The 21,459-nt window shown below is 35.2% G+C and overlaps 1 protein-coding gene across 1 annotated transcript; it reads left to right on the forward strand.

Moving 5' to 3' along the window:
• The first annotated feature begins 17,152 nt into the window (after window positions 1-17,152).
• On the forward strand, window positions 17,153-21,185 carry LOC141481399 (zinc finger MYM-type protein 1-like). The gene is made up of 2 exons (XM_074172866.1): window positions 17,153-17,663; window positions 18,080-21,185. The coding sequence occupies exon 2, from the start codon at window positions 18,093-18,095 to the stop codon at window positions 21,015-21,017; it is 2,925 nt and encodes a 974-aa protein (XP_074028967.1). The 5' UTR covers window positions 17,153-17,663; window positions 18,080-18,092; the 3' UTR covers window positions 21,018-21,185.
• Window positions 21,186-21,459: the final 274 nt, after the last annotated feature.

Consider the following 21,459-nt stretch of genomic DNA (forward strand, 5'->3'; position numbering starts at 1 on the left):
GAATCTTTTATATTTTTGGCCGACAGAAGCAAAGCGTCAGGTACGAAACCACTTTCATTCCCGGAATGCAAAATTATAACACGTTTTCCCCTTGAAGAAGGTGTGTTCAAAGCACAATACTTGGTTTCGTCTACCCAGCCATATTTGACAACATCATGGTTGTCTAACCAAGTTTCGTCGAGGTAGATTATATCTGCTGGATTCTCAGTAGCTTTTCATTCGCCTCAAATATTCTTGTCGGAGTTGAACAATGCGTGTCGATTCCATTATAACCATCAGATTGTTCAATTTTTCATATTTGAAACCACAAAACAATAAGACACCTCGTAGAGTTTCTGTAGATTTATAATTGTAATCGTGATAGTCGAGTAATTTATACCAAATCATTTCCAAGGTTGGTACTTATTTTTTTTGGTATATACCATAAATTGTTCGCCGAATCACATCCTTTGTAGCGAATTTTTTATTCCTTTGTTTTAGTTTCATTGCATGGTCAATGACATCCCCTATTTTAATGACTCGAAGAACTGTCGAACGAGATAGTTTCATTAACTCGCATATTCTATTCACAATAGCATTCTGTGAAGTGTGACAGTTTTCCTTCTTCAAGCATTCATGAATATTTAAAATTACTTGCTGAACTTGAACATGTTAATCCTCATTTTCAAATTCCGGATCCCTGTCGATTGACACAGATTTCTCACACGTAATGTTATGATTTGTTTCAAAAGGTCTCCAAAAAGCCATATTGATGAAAGTACCCAAAAACACTAAGACTTTCACAAAAATCGGTTTAAACGATGAGATTGGAACCTTTGGTATAAAAGTTGAAAACTTTTTCTAGAGATCAATTACCCTAACACCAAACTGATATTTTTTCACTCGACACGCGTTTCGCTAACAAGGTTAGCATCTTCAGGAGAAGCAAATTGATACTGAATCTAAAGACAAGGGTTAGCTGTTTATATACCTAAAGATTTTTGGTCCGATGTGGACTTTGTTTGTTGAATGATGATTATTCTAATTGATTTTTCGGTAATTAACTAGTAGAACCACTACCTGCAAATTAATTTGTCTATCACGTGAGGTTTGCCTACAAAATGATTATGAAATAATTGAATAAGTACAACAAAACGAGGAACTGTGGATTCACTTTCATTATTTTAACATGAAGTAAAAGCAAAAAAACAATGCTACATAGCTAAACTAAGCATAATAGTGATACACAATTGTTTGCAAAGTGATTATAAGTCTTTGTGAAAACGTTTTCTTTTTCCGTCAAAGTTTCTTTTGGTACTTTTTCGACTGTGTTCTTGTGAATTTTTCCATTTTAACATCCAACATTAGTCTGCCTTCATGTTAACATTCCACCGTTTCATTTCTTTTATATTTTGATGGAACCGTTCTCCTTGTTTCTCACAGCCCCTAGATTTTCGGGAAAGTAGTCCAAATATGAGTGAAGGAAATGGACTTTGACACTCATATTGCAGCCCAACATTTTGTAGTTTTTTATCAATTCAGCAACCAAATTTTTGTAGTTTGGTAGAAAGCCTGTTATAACAAGTTTAAATGAATTCCAGGCATTTTTTTCTTTCATTTCCATTTTAGTGACGAAACTTTCATCTTTAAAAAGTTTTCTTATGTCAGGCTCAACGAAGACTCCTTTTAGTTTAGCATCGGATAGACCAGGAAACTTTTCAGAAAGATACTTGAAACAATCTTCCTTTTTGTATAATGCTTTCACAAACTGTTTCATTAGCCCCAATTTGATACGGAGTGATGGGAGTAAGTTTTTTTAGGATCTACTAAACTTTGTTTTTCAACATTTTCAACATCAGGAATAAGATCCTTTCTTATTGGCCACACCTGCTTGACATAGTGTTGTTTCTTGTCACGACTATCCCATTCACATAGGAAACATGTAAACTTAGTGTAACCACTTTGTTGACCCATTGATATTGAAATAACTTTCAAGTCTTCACAAATAGTCCACTTATGATCAGAGTAGCTGAGCTTATTGAGAACAGATACAAGATTTTCGTTCGTAGCATTCTCTCAAATGGACTGAGTGTCCAACAGGCAAGGAAGCATATTGGTTCCCATTCTGAAGAAGTACAGGTTTCAAACTTCTTTTTGATGAATTGATGAAAAGTCTCCATTTCTTCATACGTAATGTTGAACATTCCCATAACGCCGAGTAAATTGTTGCAGAAAACTAGGTCACCCTTCTGTGTAAAAAAAGGGACAAATTGCCTTTCTCTAAATCAGTACAATGAAAATGAAACACATACATGCCTTGTTCCAGTAGGAACTGGATTTTTCCAGTTTTCATTCGTTTTGTTATTTAAATAAATAGATTTAAACCGTATTTTATTTTAGATATACACTCACATTGTGTAGTAACTTGTTCATCATAAAAACTCCAAAGTTCAGACTCAATTTACCGCTTACATAGGCTATATAATACAGAAACATCGAATCCATACCGAACCTAGAAACCCATTTATTAAGAAAATTTCAGCTGAAATTTGTGACTTATCTATAGATAATAGAATTTTTTACTATTTTTTCCGTAATCTGCACACAAAATACTGTTAAAATCACTAGTTGCATGTCCTACAATTTTTTCATCGCAGACCTGTGTAATTGTTATTGAACATATCCATCCGTGATTTCAAAATATTGAACAATGATCTTTTCTGCATTCAAAACATTCTTCTCGTTACTCATTCGAAAAATTAATACCGGCTTTATAGATTGTACAAAGGGAATAGTGCGTGATGTTTTTCCATTAAAGCGAACTATGAAACGGAACGTATTTGAATTTGCACCTACATATATTTTACGATATGGTAATGGTAGATATTTCAACTTCTCCATATTTGTACAAAAAAAGTGGGAATCTTTCGAAGGAAGGACGAAAGCAATTGATGTCGAAATGAATTCTTAACAAAATGTGTAGATCGTGCATGAAAGTTACTGTCATTCACAAACTGGACACACAAACACTTTTATATAAACATTGAATTACACAAAAAAATAGATACTTTCGAAACAACTACTTCTATATAACTTGTTTGATTGATGATTTGTAGATTTTGTAGAAATTCAAATTGAATATTGGATAAAACCTTTATTTGAGAATTGAATTATACAAAACCACTTTTTTCTATACAGTTTGTCCACCAAACATTCGTTATAAAGTTGAACACATGGAATACTTCATCCTCAATAGCGGACATCGATGTTTTGAAATAAGATACTTACCTTATTGCCTCTTCGGCACCAATCTAGATAGCATCACAAGATAATTCACTCAATTCATTGCATAATTCAATGTTCATATAGAAGTGTTTGAAAGTGTCATATGAAAGTGTCTGAAAGTAACTTTCAACACATCTTTGTGAAGAGTTCATTTCGAGATTAAGTGCTTTCTTTTTTTCTTTGGAAGATTCTAACATTTTTTCTCGCATAAAGATGGAAAAGTATATATTTGATTTTTTATCGACCTTTTTTGGGTTATTGTTACCTTCCACAATCAGAAAAAATATAAAAATTATAATGGAGAACTTTATACAAGTGTAGAAGGGCAAACTTTTTAGTTTACCCCGATAAGTTACTGCGTGAAAATCAAAGTATTTTTCACAAAGAAAAATCTTTAATTTATCAGTAACTTGTCGTATTTAACAATTTTGCCTATCAAAAAAATTATTAAGAAATAATACTTATCTTTTACGTTTCGGAGGCCAAAATCTGCCTCCGTCTTCAGAAATGGATAAAAAATTCGAATATATTAGCAGTTGTTTTTTTTATAGCTTATTTCTTTACTTCTTCGACATATGTCGAAGAAACGTAAAAGATAATTATTATTTCTTAATCATTTTTTTGATAGGTAAAATTGTTAAATACGACAAGTTACTGATAAATAGAAGATTTTTCTTTGTGAAAAATACTTTGATTTTTACGCAGTAACTTATCGGGGTAAACTAAAAAGTTTGCCCTTCTACACTTGTATGAAGTTCTCCATTATAATTTTTATATTTTTTCAGATTGTGGAAGGTAACAATTACCCAAAAAGGTCGATAAAAAAACTGATTTTTTCCTCCACAAAAAATGACTTTCATTGAATATATATTTGAGTTTGTCAACATACGAATATCGATTTCAATTCACAATTTTCAACTCGTATCAGGCTATTCAACATATTTTTTACTAGTCCTTGAACTGATTCATTCAAGTCACAGGTTGCAAGTAACAATTTACCGAATAATCACAATTCCCTCGATGCCATTGCCCTTGTATTCTTTTAATAAGTGTCTAGACGTAAACGTAAGTGTGGTTGGAAATTAATAATTCAAAGGAATTGTCCTCTGCGTAAAGTCGGTTCAGCCTGTTCTGCTTACGATATCAATACAAAGAGGTTCTGCTTGAACAAAACACGCATGGAGATGAAAGGGTGGTTGGATGATTGTGGCAGACGCAGAATGACTAATTCAATTCAACTCAACAATGAATAGTTGAATCACGATGGATAATGAATAATATGGAATGAATATTCATTAATATGCGATAAAGCGGTGTATTCAATTGAAACGAAATATCATAAAAAATTGGGAATGACCTTTCAAACTATAGATCAATGATATAGATGAGCAGAATTTCAACTAAGAAACACAGCTCAATTCATTGTGAATAACTGTTGATACGTTATTGATGTGAATACTCAAATGAAAAAAGTATTTGACCCGCTATTTCTCATAAATATGGTTGAAGTGCGGTCCCCTCTGGGGTATTGTGAGTTGGTCATAATAAATAACGAACCACAACTTTCAAACGAAGTAGTTTTATTTCTTGACAACATAACGATAGTTTCAATAAAATAAAAATCACTACCACACTTCAGCATAATGAATTCAATACAAATCACAATAAACTTCTCTTTATTATTGTTATTTTGAATGAAAGAACTTTGTTACAGTTGAGTAATTACAGCTAGTTATTAATATCTATTTTTAAATTTCAATCGAGATAACAAATATCAACTAAGGTTGTAACTACTCCTATGCATATTTAAATCTTCTTACTTGAACATACTAGCTCCAAAAAAATTTTTTTTAGCATTTTACAAAGTTAGTTTACAATGCACATAAATGAGTAGCCTCTTCATCTATTTCATCCTCTCCAGCACAAGAGTAGTGAGCCCATCGAGAACATTTCAAACAAAGTATCCATCCCTCCGGTGACTCTGACCACAAGTAACCACAATAGATGCATTCAACTTCAGAGCTTTTGCTGCTTTTCTTTTTGAAAAACCTTCTCTTCTTCTGTCTGATGGATTTTAATTTCAAATCTTTACATCACAAGATAATTCACGCAATTCATTGCATAATTCAATCTTCATATTTTTTTTAAATACGGACCTGTCTTTTGTATAACAGATATTGATAAAGCAATGAATTCACAATCCAAGGGTATATCACATCTGATATTTTTATTGCGTTTCATTTGAAATAACAACAGTGACAACAATTTCAAATTACGGTCCTGTCGTTACTTCTTTTGTAGATTGTTTCGATTTCTTGAAAATATAATTTAGAAAACTCAATGAATTCGACAAGTACTTCGTAATTTTTCGTTTTGTAAATTTTTTTGTTGCCGTAATCCTTCTTTAAAGACTTATTTCTTCCTAATCAATATTTTTATAATTCTCAATCCTGGAAGTAACAAAAATATCAGTTTTTGGTCAAAACTTGATTGTAGTATAATGTGGTATGATCAAATAGCATCTCAATTCATTCATGCGTAGGTTTTGCTTGGTTTCTATGGCAGGAAAACTGAATGCGTTGTTGATATCTGTTGAGAACTGTCAGACGTTAATAAACATATCAAAAATGTATTAAAATGATGAAAGGACTGATATGCTATTTAGTTATGCAAAATCAAATAGAAATCCTCTTCTGACAAGGAATATGTATGTTGAGTTATACCCGAATCGTTGTATTCCGAACATCCAAAGTTTAGACGATTAGAAAGAAATTTGAGAGACTATGGTAAATTTGACAGAAAGAAAACAAAAAAATGTGTGGTTATTGGAAGTGTAAGAAATCAAATAAATGTTATGGGTGAGCAAAGTTTACCAAATAAAATTTTACATAGTTAAAACAGTTACAAAAATTATGCTAATCAAAATTGTTCTTTACGAGAAATTGCCCACGAAATGGGGATTTCTGTAAAATTCACGAGAAACATTTTGAAAAGAAAAAAATAAATGCTACAGGATACGTTAAGTTCATCACCTCAACAAAAGGAGGAGAGTACGATTTGCGAAGTGGTTAAGACGTAAAAATAGGGAAGTAGGATATATTTGTGAAAAATTAATATGAACAGACGAATCAAAATTCACCAACAATGGTTGGTTTAGCAGAAATATTCATTATAGGTGGAATGATACAAATTAACATTTACACAGGGAGAACAATTTCCAAAAAAGGTTCGAAATAAATGTATTTTCAACAGGACGGCGCGCCTTCCCATAATGCAGCAATAGTAATAGAATATTTAGATGCAATATTCCCAAGAAAATGGATTGGAAACAATGGACCAATTAACTGGTCAGCTCGATCCCCAGATCTCCTTCCTCCTGGGGATAAATGAAGAATGAAGTTTTTTCAACACAAAGTGTAGATAAATGAAAAGACAGGTCCGTATTTAAAAAAAGTTGATGGTGGCCATGTTGTCATGAAACCTTTCATCGAATATTCATTATCACATCGTCATAGTACACTTCGAATACAATAACATTTTTTTTACATTTTATGATATTCTCCGAAATAACAATTCCATTAGAAAAAATCAGCATTTTTGGTTTTTCCTGTATAACTCGAGAAAGACGAGGGTCCCGGTAAATTTTTTTCGACCATTGTATTGTTCCCGATGACAATTACCTTTTTTTCCATTTAATCGTCTTCGTATCTGTTACGGTTTAGAATACAGCGTGACTCACGCTCGATGGTTGGTTAGACGTTTCTGGAAAACGCAAAGCATGATTCTTCTGAAAATTTCACCTCTCACATTTCCTTACCTGCTCTATCGATCTAAAATATTTACAGGGATATGTATATTATCTTGAAGCATTTTTCACCATCTTTCAATTTATCGAGTAATATACAGGGGGGTTCCATTTGAAAAAATGAACTTTCGACTACTTTTATGCACAATGGAAATAATAGTAATTTTAGCACGCCCTGTATGATATGGAATCAATTTCTTAGTGTTAATTGAATATTTTGAGTTTGTCCAAACTATCATCAAAATATCAACTTTTCATGAATTGAGAGTACTGATGTACTTAATTTCAATTAAGGTAATGTTTTGGACCACATTTAGCACAATTTATTTTTTCATCTCGAAAACAGATAGAGATAGGTTTAGGACATTATCAACAAAAAAGTATTAAAATACTAGTGCGATTCCAAAAATGTATTAGTATACAGGCTGATTCATGGTGGATGGCACATTAGACGTTTCTGGTGAACCAGACAACGGATCACTTTGAAAATTCAATGGAGGGCATATTCGGACATTCTCTAGCCAACTAAAATATTTTCGACAATGCGGTGTTGCCACTTCTATTAGAAAGCAGTAGCAACTTTGATTTTTCAAATGGAACACTCTGTATATAATATTATTTTTGGAATCTCCAACAATTGCCCGACAACTTTTCTTGATATTTTTCTATACCTATCGTTTACCGTTTTCGAAATAAAAATTAATTTCAATTTTTTTCTTCGAAAATCATAACTTCTAAAAATGCCGATATCTTTTAGTTAAGAAGTACTATGATATCGAAATTTGGTTTGAAGTTAGGAGATACTTGGACACTTCCCACACGTCAGCCTAATCTCCGTTACTTCAATACAGGGTGGTAAAAAAATACAGTTTTTTCGTTTGCTTGAAAAAGTTGCTAAAATTTGATTATTTTAAATAAAACACCCTATATATTATTAAAAATTCGGAAAGCTGCTGAAATTTGCTCTCTTTCTATGTATATCATACCTATACCTAACTAGTCAAGTTTCGGACTTATGAACATTTATTTGTGAAAATGTCCCTTCAGAATGGTATTTCCATTCGGTATTTGGTAAGCAGGCCATGATTACTATTTGACAGTAGCGTTGTGACATTCTCCTAATAATATCGACATTTTCGTCACTTCAGAAGTTGCAAATACCTTCAAAACGATGGAACAAAACTATTCAAACAAAGTTCTTATGAATTTGTTTATTATTTTTGGACAGTGTGACAAAATTATCAGCAGAACATGTAGAAAGTTCAATGAAATGTATCCGAATCTACCGCCAATGAACCTCAAGAAATTTATACGAATTCAGAACAATTTCAATGCATTTGGATCAACTTTAAAAGCACCAAGAAACTTGCCTCGACCCGTAACTTTCGAAGACAACCAGATTAATGTCTTAGCATATTTTCACGCATTTCCCGAGTCATCGATAAGAAGTGCTGAAGAAGATTTGGGTATAAAATATTCATCGGTTCAAAGAATCTTGCGAAGACATAAAATGCATGATTATAAATTCACCAAAATTCAAGCAATGAAGCCTCAAGATCCTCAACAGAGAGTAGAATTTTGTGAAATGTTGTTGACACGCATTCAAGAAGATCCACTTTTTTTAAATAAAATTATTTGGACTGATGAATCGAAATTTTCGAGAGAAGGGATTTTCAATAGAAAAAATCGTCATTATTGGTCCAGTGAAAATCCTCACGTCACAAAAGAAGCCGGATTTCAAGAAAAAATTAGTTTTAATGTCTTCTGCATGTTGATGGACGACAAATTGAGGTACGTGACATACATCATTAACATCCAGAAGCTACCTGAATATTTTGGAGAATACTGTAGACAGTTTCGTGGATAATCTGCCACTCGAAGATTATCGAAACTGTTGGTACCAACTAGACGGAGCTCCTGCACATTGCACAAGAGAAGTGAGCGCAGAACTGGATAGACAATTTGACGATCGGTGGATGAGGCGCTTGAGACCATGGAATTGGCCAGCGAGATCAACCGATCTTAATCCATTAGATTTTTATTTGTGGGGAATGTTTAAAGAAAAAGTTTACGAAATACCCGTGCGTTCGAGAGATGAATTGTTAGAAAGGATTGCCCAAACATTTGAAGATTTGGATCCCAATGAAATCAGATCTGCCACCACGAAAGCAGTTAACACCCACATTTTAAAGTGCTTGGAAGTGAACGGCCAGCGATTCAAACATATTTTGAAATATTCCACATGATTGTTTTACTTTTTTATAATTATTCATATCAATATTTCCAATTTCAAGTTTCTTGGTGCTTTTTTAAAGTTTATCCAAACATATTGAAATTGTTCTGAATTCGTATAAATTTCTTGAGGTTCATATTCGGTAGATTCGGATACATTTCATTGAACTTTCTACATGTTCTGCTGATAATTTTGTCACACTGTCCAAAAATAATAAACAAATTCATAAGAACTTCGTTTGAATAGTTTTGTTCCATCGTTTTGAAGGTATTTGCAACTTCTGAAGTGACGAAAATGTCAATATTATCAGGAGAATGTCACAACGCTACTGTCAAATAGTAATCATGGCCTGCTTACCAAATACCGAATGGAAATACCATTCTGAAGAGACATTTTCACAAATAAATGTTCATAAGTCCGAAACTTGACTAGTTAGGTATAAGTATGATATACATAGAAAGAAAGCAAATTTCAGCAGCTTTCCGAATTTTCAATAATATACAGGGTGTTCCATTTAAAATAATCAAATTTCAGCAACTTTTTCAAGCAAACGAAAAAACTGTATTTTTTTACCACCCTGTATTGAAGTAACGGAGATTAGGCTGACGTGTGGGAAGTGTCCAAGTATCACCTAACTCCAAACCAAATTTCGATATCATAGTACTTCTTAACTGAAAGATATCGGCATTTTTAGAAGTCATAATTTTCGAAGAAAAAAATTGAAATTAATTATTATTTCGAAAACGGTAACAGATATGTATAGGGAAATATCAAGAAAAGTTGTCAGGCAATTGTTGGAGATTCCAAAAATAATATTATATACAGAGTGTTCCATTTGAAAAATCAAAGTTGCTACTGCTTTCTAATAGAAGCGGCAACACCGCATTGTCGAAAATATTTTAGTTGGCTAGAGAATGTCCGAATATGCCCTCCATCAAATTTTCAAAGTGATCCGTTGTCTGGTTCACCAGAAACGTCTAATGTGACATCCACCGTGAACCAGCCTGTATGGTGTGTTCCATTCAAAAAAATATAATTGCTAGGACTTTTTGATAGAAGTGGCAACGCCGCAATGCTGAAAATATTTTAGATCGATAGAACAGGTAAGGAAATATGAGAGGTGAAATTTTCAGAAGAATCATGCTTTGCGTTTTCCAGAAACGTGTAATAACGGCCATTGCGAGAGTAACATAAAATACTATTTTATTCATTGAGATCGAGGTTGATCACCCGTTTCTTCGGTGTCGATATTTTTCCAGTTGAAAAAGCGCTGAATTACTTTATGACTGTCGAACCTTCGAGCGTCGTTGTGGTCATGTTAAAATTTACTTAGACTAAACAAATACATGTATTGCATCCTGCTGATGATCATACACTTGGGAAGGTTGAAAAAACGCTGATATGAGGTTTTTGTGGATAGCGTAGCTGACGCCAGGGCTTGGGAGTTTCTTACGAGATAGACAGAAAAGGTCGGTCACCGGATCTCGTCGAGACGAGATGGGGGGTCTCATCCCTCAGTCTTTGAGGCTGAGGGAGGTGGCCTAAATAGGGGAGATATTTTGTTTGTAAGCGCGTGGGGCGAAATTTAAGTAAAAACGATAGTGAAATCTTAAGCCGGTATGCGGTACAGGGGAGTTTAAATTAAACGTGTTGGTGTAGAAGACACACCGGGTCAACGAAACCTATGGTTGACCACGAACCACACAAAGAGGCGTTATGTAAGTGTTTGTTTTTTTTTTTTCTACTAACCAGTTGATATTTAGAGAGAGTTCACATAATATTTTATCTGAGTCCACTTCCTATTTACAAAGAGGTTACATATTGTTGGGTTCCTAGTGCTGATAGTTAAGCTAGAGTACAATTACAAACAAAATGGTGAAAATTTGAAGTTACACACTCCCTGAAGTAAAAGTAAAACTAAAAGTATTTTGTACCGAGTTGGTATGTTTATAGTTGTTTAAGAGTTTGAATCAAATAGTGAATAGCACAGTCTCTTGTTTTATTGCAATTCAACATTTTTTATATAAGATTTTACACGTTGTTTTCTATTATTTTGTCCATAGAGTCGTATTCTACTTATTATACTTTATATTTGAAACTTTGGACTTTCATTTTCTCTTGGACTGAGAAAAATACCATCCTAGTAGAGTAATATGAAGTTAAGAGAACACAAACAAATAAGAGACCTTTTGTCAATCTATCGAGAAGAGAATAGTGAGTGAAAAGCATTTCAATTAAGATTAAAATTCAGTTCTGGAACCACACAATGAGAGAGAATATAAGTAAGTATACCAAATGATCAGATTTAAAAAAGACCGGCCTTCGTGCGATCGGCACGAATTCTACCAGCTTTTTCGGACCTGCCTTGATATTCAAAATTTGATGCGGAGAAATCTGCATCTGATGACAGCGCTGCTAAAATTCATTTCAGAAAATAAATGAAAGAGAAACGAGCTAGAAAGCTACTATACTCGAAACTTTGAAACCTTCAGTTTCTTTCGTTTTCTCTTGTCCTGAGAAGAGGACCATATTATTACACTGTTGACAGCGGGGTGGGATAAATAGATGATTTATTTTGTCTATAAATCTGATCACATTGGTTAACTGAGAGGTTAAATATTTTTTTTTAAATAACTTTGATTCTGTGTTGAATAGATAGTGGACAATGTAGTTAGTGAAGAAGCAGTGGTTAATTAAGTAACACACTGTATTTCCGTTTTGTATTTTGGAAGTATCTGCATTCTTATTAGTTTGGGAAGTGGATTAAAATATGATTCATGGCTAGGAGCCACAGAAGCAGGTGATTGGTAGCCTATTGCTACAGCGAAGTATACTCCTCAGAGCCAAATGGAATGAAATTATGGCTAGGAGACGTGCAGAGATATGGAATTGAGTAAATAGTAGTCTCGGACTACAGCGAGGCATTGATCTTAGAGGAATATGATGTGAGGACGTTATATTCCCTCCATCCTAGAAAGAGATTGTGGCTAGGAGCCTCAGAAACGGGTGATTGGTAACCCATTGCTACAACGAAGTATAGACCTCAGAGTCAAGTGTAATGAGATTATGGCTTGGAGACGTGCTGCTAGGAAAAGGCACATAGTGTCTGTTAGAGGAGATTTACGGATGAAGTACTTGTGCTCATCTATGAGCGACCCTGAGAAGTGCAGGAAATCGTGTCCCACGATTTATAAACCGCTAGTTTCATAGCGAAAATGGATGATCATATCAATAGGGCATGAGATTAGAAGTAGGGAATACCGAAAAAGGAGGGCGCGAAAATAAAGGGAAAGGTTATAATAAAGGAAAGGTCGCGAAAGGGTCTGAACTCCCGATATTGGATATCGCGAGAAAATGATCTATCGTAGATATGGGTAGGCAGAATCATATTCCTATAAAGACATTTTTGTTGGTCATGAAGTCTGCCTGAACCGCTTATATTAGATTGTATAAGAGTAGGATTAGTTAGCGACTTGAGTTGTGGATTGAAACCATGCGTAGTATGATTGAATTTTTCTATGTTTTGTTGGACAATTGATTTGATAGGAATTTGATTCGATAGAATTGATTAATTGGTTGACATATGATGTTCTGCACTATTTTGTATCATTTTGAATAATTGTGAACATTTTATTTGGACTTTTGTGGATAATATGAACAATTATGGTGAAGAAGGAGCAACCGGAGTGAGGCAATCGCCTTGCTTATGGGAGAAGGTAACAGGGAGCTGCCAATCTAGCAGATTGTGGAAGTAACCTTGCTCATGATGTCTGGCTTCATCACCCAGGTGAAGACCACGACAGTATCGGAGTGCGACAAATAATAGTTCGCGATGAATAGACTTTAGACTTTTAATGAATTGCAGTGTAAACTGCGAGCGGCAGATGAATTGCAGTATGAGTGCCACGAGGGTATTTGCACAGTGCTATACCCAGCCCAGGATGAAGGCAAAAAGGTTAGGGATTTTTATATATAATGAACCAGTAGCGTCGCTGACGTTGTATCAGGAAGCAGGAGTGGCGTACACTCAAATTTGATTGAGGTGTAATAGTAACGCCTTGACTGTTCAGGGACAAACCCCACTATAGAGGTGCTAGTATAATTGCACCAGGGTAGAAAAAGTCAGGATCAACCCCAAATTAATATATTGCGAGGGAATCTAGAAGAGCAAGTGGGCTCTTCGAAAAAATGTATGAACCGTGGCCAACGCATTCGGCCAAGTATAGAGAACCAGTTATCGCGAGCTGTAGTGCCCAAGCCATAGTAAGACACAGTGCGATGGACTGAATTTGTCGCCATAGCGCGAGAGAACTTTTAGCGAGAATCATGTGAATATTAATGTAAGCATCATTTGGTAAGGGTTGCGAAGCTTATACTCGCTAACTCTCGAGTCTAGTAGTAGCAGCGTTTCAGAGTAGCAGAGTTGCGGAAAGTTCTGGGACTTCCCGGAATCGTGAAAAAGGTTACTTCCCGCATCACACCACACCAAATCAGGTTACAGCAGGCAAGGGAGCCTCGCTGACTGCAGAAGTGAATCACGCACAAACGCGAGTGTTTGCGAGTGCAGTGCGTGGATCAGATGCGAAACCCTCGTTCGCCGAAAAGTGACAGAATTTTTGTTAGCATTAGGATACATTACGAATTTTCATTTTGGTATCATATTGTTGTTTTATTTGATTGAAAAGTTGTGGCACTGTGTGCCCAGAACTTTTACGAAGGGGGGAGTAGTGTAATAACGGCCATTGCGAGAGTAACATAAAATATTATTTTATTCATTGAGATCGAGGTCGATCACCCGTTTCTTCGGTGTCGATATTTTTCCAGTTGAAAAAGCGCTGAATTACTTTATGACTGTCGAACCTTCGAGCGTCGTTGTGGTCATATTAAAATTTACTTAGACTAAACAAATAAATGTATTGCATCCTGCCGATGATCATACACTTGGGAAGGTTGAAAAAACGCTGATATGAGGTTTTTGTGGATAGTGTAGCTGACGCGAGGGCTTGGGAGTTTCTTACGAGATAGACAGAAAAGGTCGGTCACCGGATCTCGTCGAGACGAGATCGGTGGTCTCATCCCTCAGTCTTTGAGGCTGAGGGAGGTGGCCTAAATAGGGGAGATATTTTGTTTGTAAGCGCGTGGGGCGAAATTTAAGTAAACACGATAGTGAAATTTCAAGCCGGTATGGGGTACAGGGGTGTTTAAATTAAAAGTGTTGATGTAGAAGACACACCGGGTCAACGAAATCTATGGTTGACCACGAACCACACAAAGAGGCGTTATGTAAGTGTTTGTTATTTTTTTCTACTAACCAGTTGATATTTAGAGAGAGTTCACATAATATTTTATTTGAGTCCACTTCCTATTTACAAAGAGGTTACATATTGTGGGGTTCCTAGTGTTGATAGTTAAGCTAGAGTACAATTACAAAAAAAATGGTGAAAATTTGAAGTTATACACCACTCTCCTGAAGTAAAAGTAAAACTAAAAGTTTTTTCTACCGAGTTGGTATGTTTATAGTTGTTTAAGAGTTTGAATTAAATAGTGAATAGCACAGTAAACATTTGCGGCGAATTATTTGTTCTATTTTCTCTTGTTTTATTGGAATTCAACATTTTTTATTTTATTGACCTTTTGTCAATCTATCGAGAAGAGAATAGTGAGTGAAAAGCATTTCAATTAAGATTAAAATTCAGTTCTGGAACACACAATGAGAGAGAATATAAGTAAGTATACCAAATGATCAGATTTAAAAAAGACCGGCCTTCGTGCGATCGGCACGAACTCTACAGCTTTTTCGGACCTGCGTTGATATTCAAAATTTGATGCGGAGAAATCTGCATCTGGTGGCAGCGCTGCACATTTTAGAAAATAAATGAAGGAGAAACGAGCTAGAAAGCTACTATACTCGAAACTTTGAAACCTTCAGTTTCTTTCGTTTTCTCTTGTCCTGAGAAGAGGACCATATTATTACAAACGTCTAACCTACCATCGACCGTCAGTCACGCTGTATAGCGATGTTACCACATGATAAAAGAAACGGCCTGTACGTGATTTTATAGAAATTCATACTTTATAATCATCTATGTGTGATGTAAATATTAGTGTTAGTGTATTTCAACCATTTTATTTCAATGTACTACTTCACCCACTAATGGACAATTCCAACACATGTAAGCCAAATCGAAAAATGGAAATAAATACTGACTGATTGATTCACTGAACTACTTCTAAACTAGTCTAAACATTACTGAATGAAATTATTCTTATTTCCATATTCAATGACCAAAATAATGTTTGAGTTTTTTTTATATTTGAAATGCTGTATGCCTTTATGAACATACAGAAAATTTCTGAAAAAGTAATCAATTTTACATTTCTTCTAGAAAGTGTAGATTACCAATTAATCTTGTCAGCAAGGTTCATCAAAATGTCCCCACACTAAAATGCGTCTAACTGGAATTTCGCTGACCACGTTTTAGCCTTCAGAAACATCCCTTTCCCCAGTTTTTCTCTTGAATCCGGCGAGAAAGGCCTAACACGGGTTTCATTCATGAGATAAATTGCCTTTGACGTTCAACCATAATACCTAATAAAAATATACGTAAACCTAATGGGAAGCGAAGTGAACTTTCACTGGATTTTTTATGTCGAATTATCTGAAAAAAGTAATGCAGCTATATCGGAATAATTTCGGAGGTTGTGTTTAGAAGATTACACTCATGTGATATTTATATTTGAGTTCGAACTAATCTGCATCATACAAGCAAATTTGTGTGAATAAACTGTAGTTTCACTTGTTGGATGATTGTGCTACTACATTGTATGATCAGATTCCATTTGGGAAGGTGTTAGATTTAGTGTCATGATAAAAAAGTTAATTGCAAGAAGTACCCTGTTGTGTTTGCATATTCTTAATTGTGGATGTTCACGAATTGTTTGCATTCTCTGATCTGTGGTTCAGATTCAAATGAGAGGTGTCTGTATTACTTTTTTATATTGTGCAGATAAGAGTAGTGTTGTATTATTCGGCATATTTTTCTAGTAATCTCTATGCTTCTCATTGAACAATTTTCTGACCTGGTTCCATAACAATGATTTTGATACTTCAGCTGGGGGCCTTTTTTTATGATACCTGTGTTTATTGGTATTTAGTATAGTGTCATTCAGTTTCTATTCAGCAGATATTCAAGCAGCATTTCCAAACTAATCTCGATCTCATTATCGGGTTCATAATAACCCTAAGTACGGTCTGGCTATCTACTCATTTTTTTACATTGCAAATTGCATATGCTTCCGCCTGAAAGACGAATGTGTATTGAGAGACCAGGAGATGTGAAATCAATTGTCACACACACAATATATTTCAAATCAAGTTCTTGATGCATCAATAACCAGATATTTCTACTGAACGTATTCAATTTTGTATATTATCATCATCATTGTATATTATTATCATCAATTTCTGATGGTTCATGGTTTTAACCTATAAGTTTATGTGAAAAATGTACTGCTGTTTCATGTGGTTCGCTTCGCCCTATTTTTTGTAGATTAGTAGATTCTCCAATTTAATCTGGTCCACTATTGCCACCCAAGTTATTACAAGAAGCAAAAGAGATATAGATTCAAGAGTACCAACAATGTCGCTATAGGAGTGATTTTCATTGATCCTGGCACACACAACCTAGGTTTTGCACCTTTGCACCTGGTAAGTTAGTGGTGATGTTCATTCACTTCAATATATACAATCATTTACTATAAATATATTCATATTTGCTCTAGACTAGAATATTTCAGTCGTAGTTAATGTTCATTATTGCCTATGGAAACAGTACTTGTAGCTTGATCAGGCCCGTGCTGGGCCGCCGGGACACCGGAACGTGTCCCGGTGCGCCCTTTGGCCGGATGCGCCCTTTGGCCGGACCTTTCTGGCACCCTCCGGCCCCGAACCTTACAAATTTTACATTTAGAATGCCAACATTAAATGTTTAACAGCATAATTAACACCGTTTAAGTAAACAGAAAATTTAAATAATAAATATAATTAAATTTGGATCATTATAAGACGAAGCTTATCGTCGATATTGCCGAGCGGCCGGGTTGAGTGTTGCGGCTGTAGGCTACACAGAATGAACTACGACAGCGCCCTCAGGAAGTGTGGGGAGTGGGGGCGGTACGAGAGTCCCAATTTCGTCTACCTGTTCATGCTTGTATGTTACATGTTACTCACTAGTCAGTAAACTCATGCAGTCGGCCTGATTGTAACTTGTACTTGTGTAGTATTGTATTAGTGTTTTATTTCAAGTTATTCGGTGCTGTTACTGTTCTTCCCGTGCAAGTTTCAAACCCTTAATGTTAAAGGTAAGTGTTGTTATTATTCTTATTAGTGAGTTGAGGTTTGAGGTGGAAAAAGCACATAGATATAGATAACCTAAAGCAAAATACTAGGCATAGACCTAAGCCTTTTCTGCATAGCATAGACCTAAGCCTTTTCTCACAACAGTGGAACAGTGGCTGGTAAATTTGAGAAAAAAACAGAGTATATATAAGGGGCGTCTAAGTTGGCCAAAGCATTTACTTTTACTAATCATCTCATCAAAATATTTTATACAGATCACATTAAAATTATTATTGGTAACATACTATGTTTGTTTATCTTTTACTCGAACTGTCAAATAGCCACATGTTGTCAAAGTATGCTCTTTTAATCTTGCATTTATTTAAAACTAAATCTTGTTTTTTTAAATACATAAAGTGATCAGTTAAATTTTTTTTAGCGGGTTACAAATCATGGACAAGAAAAATAAAAGGAAAAAAAGTGGACATGAATTTCGTCAAGAAAAGAAAAACAAACTTCTACTCGAGTCTGCAATATCATGTTCAAAAATAACAGCTTTGTTTAAAAAACCAGACGGCCCATCTGAAGATGAAAATCTTGAATCACATGCACAAAACAAAACGTTTGAGGAAGCAGAATTTGTTAGCTTCAACTTGTCTTCACCATCAAGCTCATCAAATCTTGATTGTTCCAAAATGATTTATGATAATCAGTTTTCCGATCTCAGTTCTGATAGATTTCAGGGGTTCAAATTAGTTGAAAATTTACAAACTGAAGAGCAAGACCCGAATTATCTTAGTCCTCGTAAACTGGAAGCACCTTCACTTGACACAGGAAATTCGGCTCGAAGATGTTATTCTTCAGTAGAAGAATCTCAAGTACATATAATCAATTACTTCGAAAAACCAAGCGAAAGACATTTATCGGCATATCTTGATTATCATCCAATACAACCTGATGAAAGAGAGTTGCCTTTTAATGACAAAAAACCCTTATACACTGTAAAACGAAACGATGGAGAAACCTTTCAGAGACATTGGATTTCATATGACGAAAATTCAAAGAAACTGTTCTGTTTTATTTGCATCGTTTACAGCAGCAACTCCAATTCAACCTTTTGTACAGGGTTTGAAGACTGGAAACATGTCCACCAAAGAGTTAATGAACATGAAATGTCCAAAGCTCATTTTCAATCCGTCGAGGCTTTTATGGTAGCCAAACGTAAGAAAAGTACTCGTGACCTTCTTTTTTGTGATCAACTAGATAAGAGGAAACAAGAAGTCTTAGAAAGGAGACATGTGGTGAAAATTGTAATAGATGTCTTGAAGCTTATAGGAAAGCAAGGATTGGCTTTTCGTGCATCAAAGGAAGCTGCTTACTCTCTTAAAGATGACACAATCAACCATGGCAACTTCTTAGAAATTATTATGTTAATGTCCAAGTATGATCCACAGTTAGAGAAACACTTGAAAAAGGCTATTGAAGAAAGTGATACGCGCATGTCTAAGAGGTCAACAAAAAAAACAGACGTGGAACACGAAAAAAAAGGCAAAAACAAAAGGGTGGGCAGAGGAAGTGCCGTGACATTTCTAAGTAACAACACGGTAGCAAAAATAATGATCTGTATGACAAAAGAAATCAAATCTGTCGTGGCAAATGAAATCAAATCGGCCGGCAAATACTCAGTTTTGATGGACACGACGATAGACATAAGTAGCAATGATCAATGTGCAATAGTTGCCAGGTATGTTAAAGGTCATGAAGTGTGCGAGAGACTACTGGCATTAAAAAGTGTGGTTTCTACTACAGGAGAGGCATTATTTGACACTCTCTCTGGTGTATTGACAGAACTTGAAATACCTTTGAGTGATTGCGTCGCAAATGCGTTTGATGGTGCGTCTAACATGAGCGGTCAGTATAATGGTTTGACTGCACAAATGGCCAGCAAAATCCCAAATCACATTCACACGTGGTGCTACGCGCACGTTTTGAATCTCGTAATATCTGATACAGCTCAATGCCTCACTGTAACAATCTCATTTTTCAGCATAATGCAAGAGACCCAGGTTTTTTTGAAGGATTCAATTAAAAGACTGGATATGTTTAGGAAGCAAAATCCTGAGTACAAGTTGGAAGCCATTGGGGCTACCAGATGGCGAAGCCGCAGCAATGCAGCAACGAAAATATTCGGCAGAATAGACATGTGGACCTCTTCTGAAGAACAGTCTTCAAACACAGCTAAACCTAACAAACACATTTATCTGGAGTTGGTATTGGCTCTGTTCAAAATTTCACATTCAGCTGATTTCAACGCCAAAGTGAGACATGAAGCAACTGCTTTACTTAAGAAGTATCTGGATTTTGAAACAGTACTTGTTGGCATGATATTCTTGCAATTGTTCAAAATCACTACGCCACTATCGGATTACCTCCAAACAAAGAATCTGGACTACGCCCAAGCGTGGAGGAATATTGAGTCTTCTCTTAGTAGGCTAAAACACCTAAGGGAGAAGTTTGATGAGACTTTGAATGCAGCACAACGCTTTGTTTTGAAAATGACGCAGAAACTCGAAGAAAGAGCAAAGGCCGATGAAACTCTTAATGAGATTGTTATTGGCAAAGCAATAACTGAGAAAAGAAAGAAGAAAGTAAAGAAAATGGCAGGAGAACTTGCTGAAGACGACAGTGTTGGAACTTCTCCGGAAGAAGAATTCAAAATAAAGATCTTCTTCGTAATTGTAGAGAGAGCTGTCCAAACTATGGAAAGCCGTTTTGTGCAGCACAAATCGCTATACTTGGATCTGGCATGTTTTGACCCAAAAACATTCAAATCCCAAGAATCTCTTCCACCTAAAGCATTGAAGAAAATAGGAGAATTAGTTTTGAACGTTGATGAAGAAAAGCTGAAAGAAGAACTTATCTCATTCGTAAATGTATGGCCCCAGATTTCAAATGCAAGTTTGAACGCCGACTATGAGAATGAAGATGTCTCAGACGAGAAAATCGATGCGCAAGAAGAAGAAGATGATGAAGACCACGAGGTCCAGTGCAAAGAGTCGGCATCATGCAATAGCTGTATCAAGTGTGCATATAAAGTTATATTAGAATATAACATGTACTGTTTACAATACCCAGAACTTTCAAAAGTGTATAAGTTTCTTCTAACTATCCCATTGACTCAAGTCTCTTGCGAACGAGCATTTTCAAAGTTGAAACTTATCAAAACCAGATTAAGATCGTCTTTGACAAATGACAATTTAGAATCATTACTGTTGATGCAATCAGAAGCTGATATTTTGAACTCCATAGATCCAGACAGCGTTATTGACTATCTTTGCAACTCCAGCTCCGAACTTAAAAGACTTCTTCAGGTTTAGATTCAGTTTGCAAATTGACTCAAAGAAGACCTACATTTGTGAATTATATATATTTTTTTATTTCCTTAAAAATTATGTAATAAGTGGTAACTTTTTTTTAAATGTATATATTGCATGTTATATGTGAAATGTTTACCGAAAATTACACTTATTACGTTTCAACTCCTACTTTCTCTTTTAATTATTTTATTTTAGCTTAAAAGCTTAAGCTTAAACATTTCTTCAAACGATATAAGTACGACAGTTATTTTCCCATTCCGCATTGCAAATATTTAAAATTACCGTTATTCTTGAGCAAACAATAAATGGCCATTTTGTTTGACAAATACTGGTACGATTGTGTAAGTGTGATCGTTCGCTCGTACGGTGACCAGATGCCAGAATAGCAAATTGAACCCAGCGTCATGAGCGATCAACACGCTAAAAAAACAGAGGTTAGGAA

This window comes from Leptinotarsa decemlineata, unplaced genomic scaffold (genome assembly GCF_025532065.1).
Source record: "Leptinotarsa decemlineata unplaced genomic scaffold, Ldec_3_MD MMD2_tig00000199_RagTag_RagTag, whole genome shotgun sequence".
Taxonomy (NCBI): domain Eukaryota; kingdom Metazoa; phylum Arthropoda; class Insecta; order Coleoptera; family Chrysomelidae; genus Leptinotarsa; species Leptinotarsa decemlineata.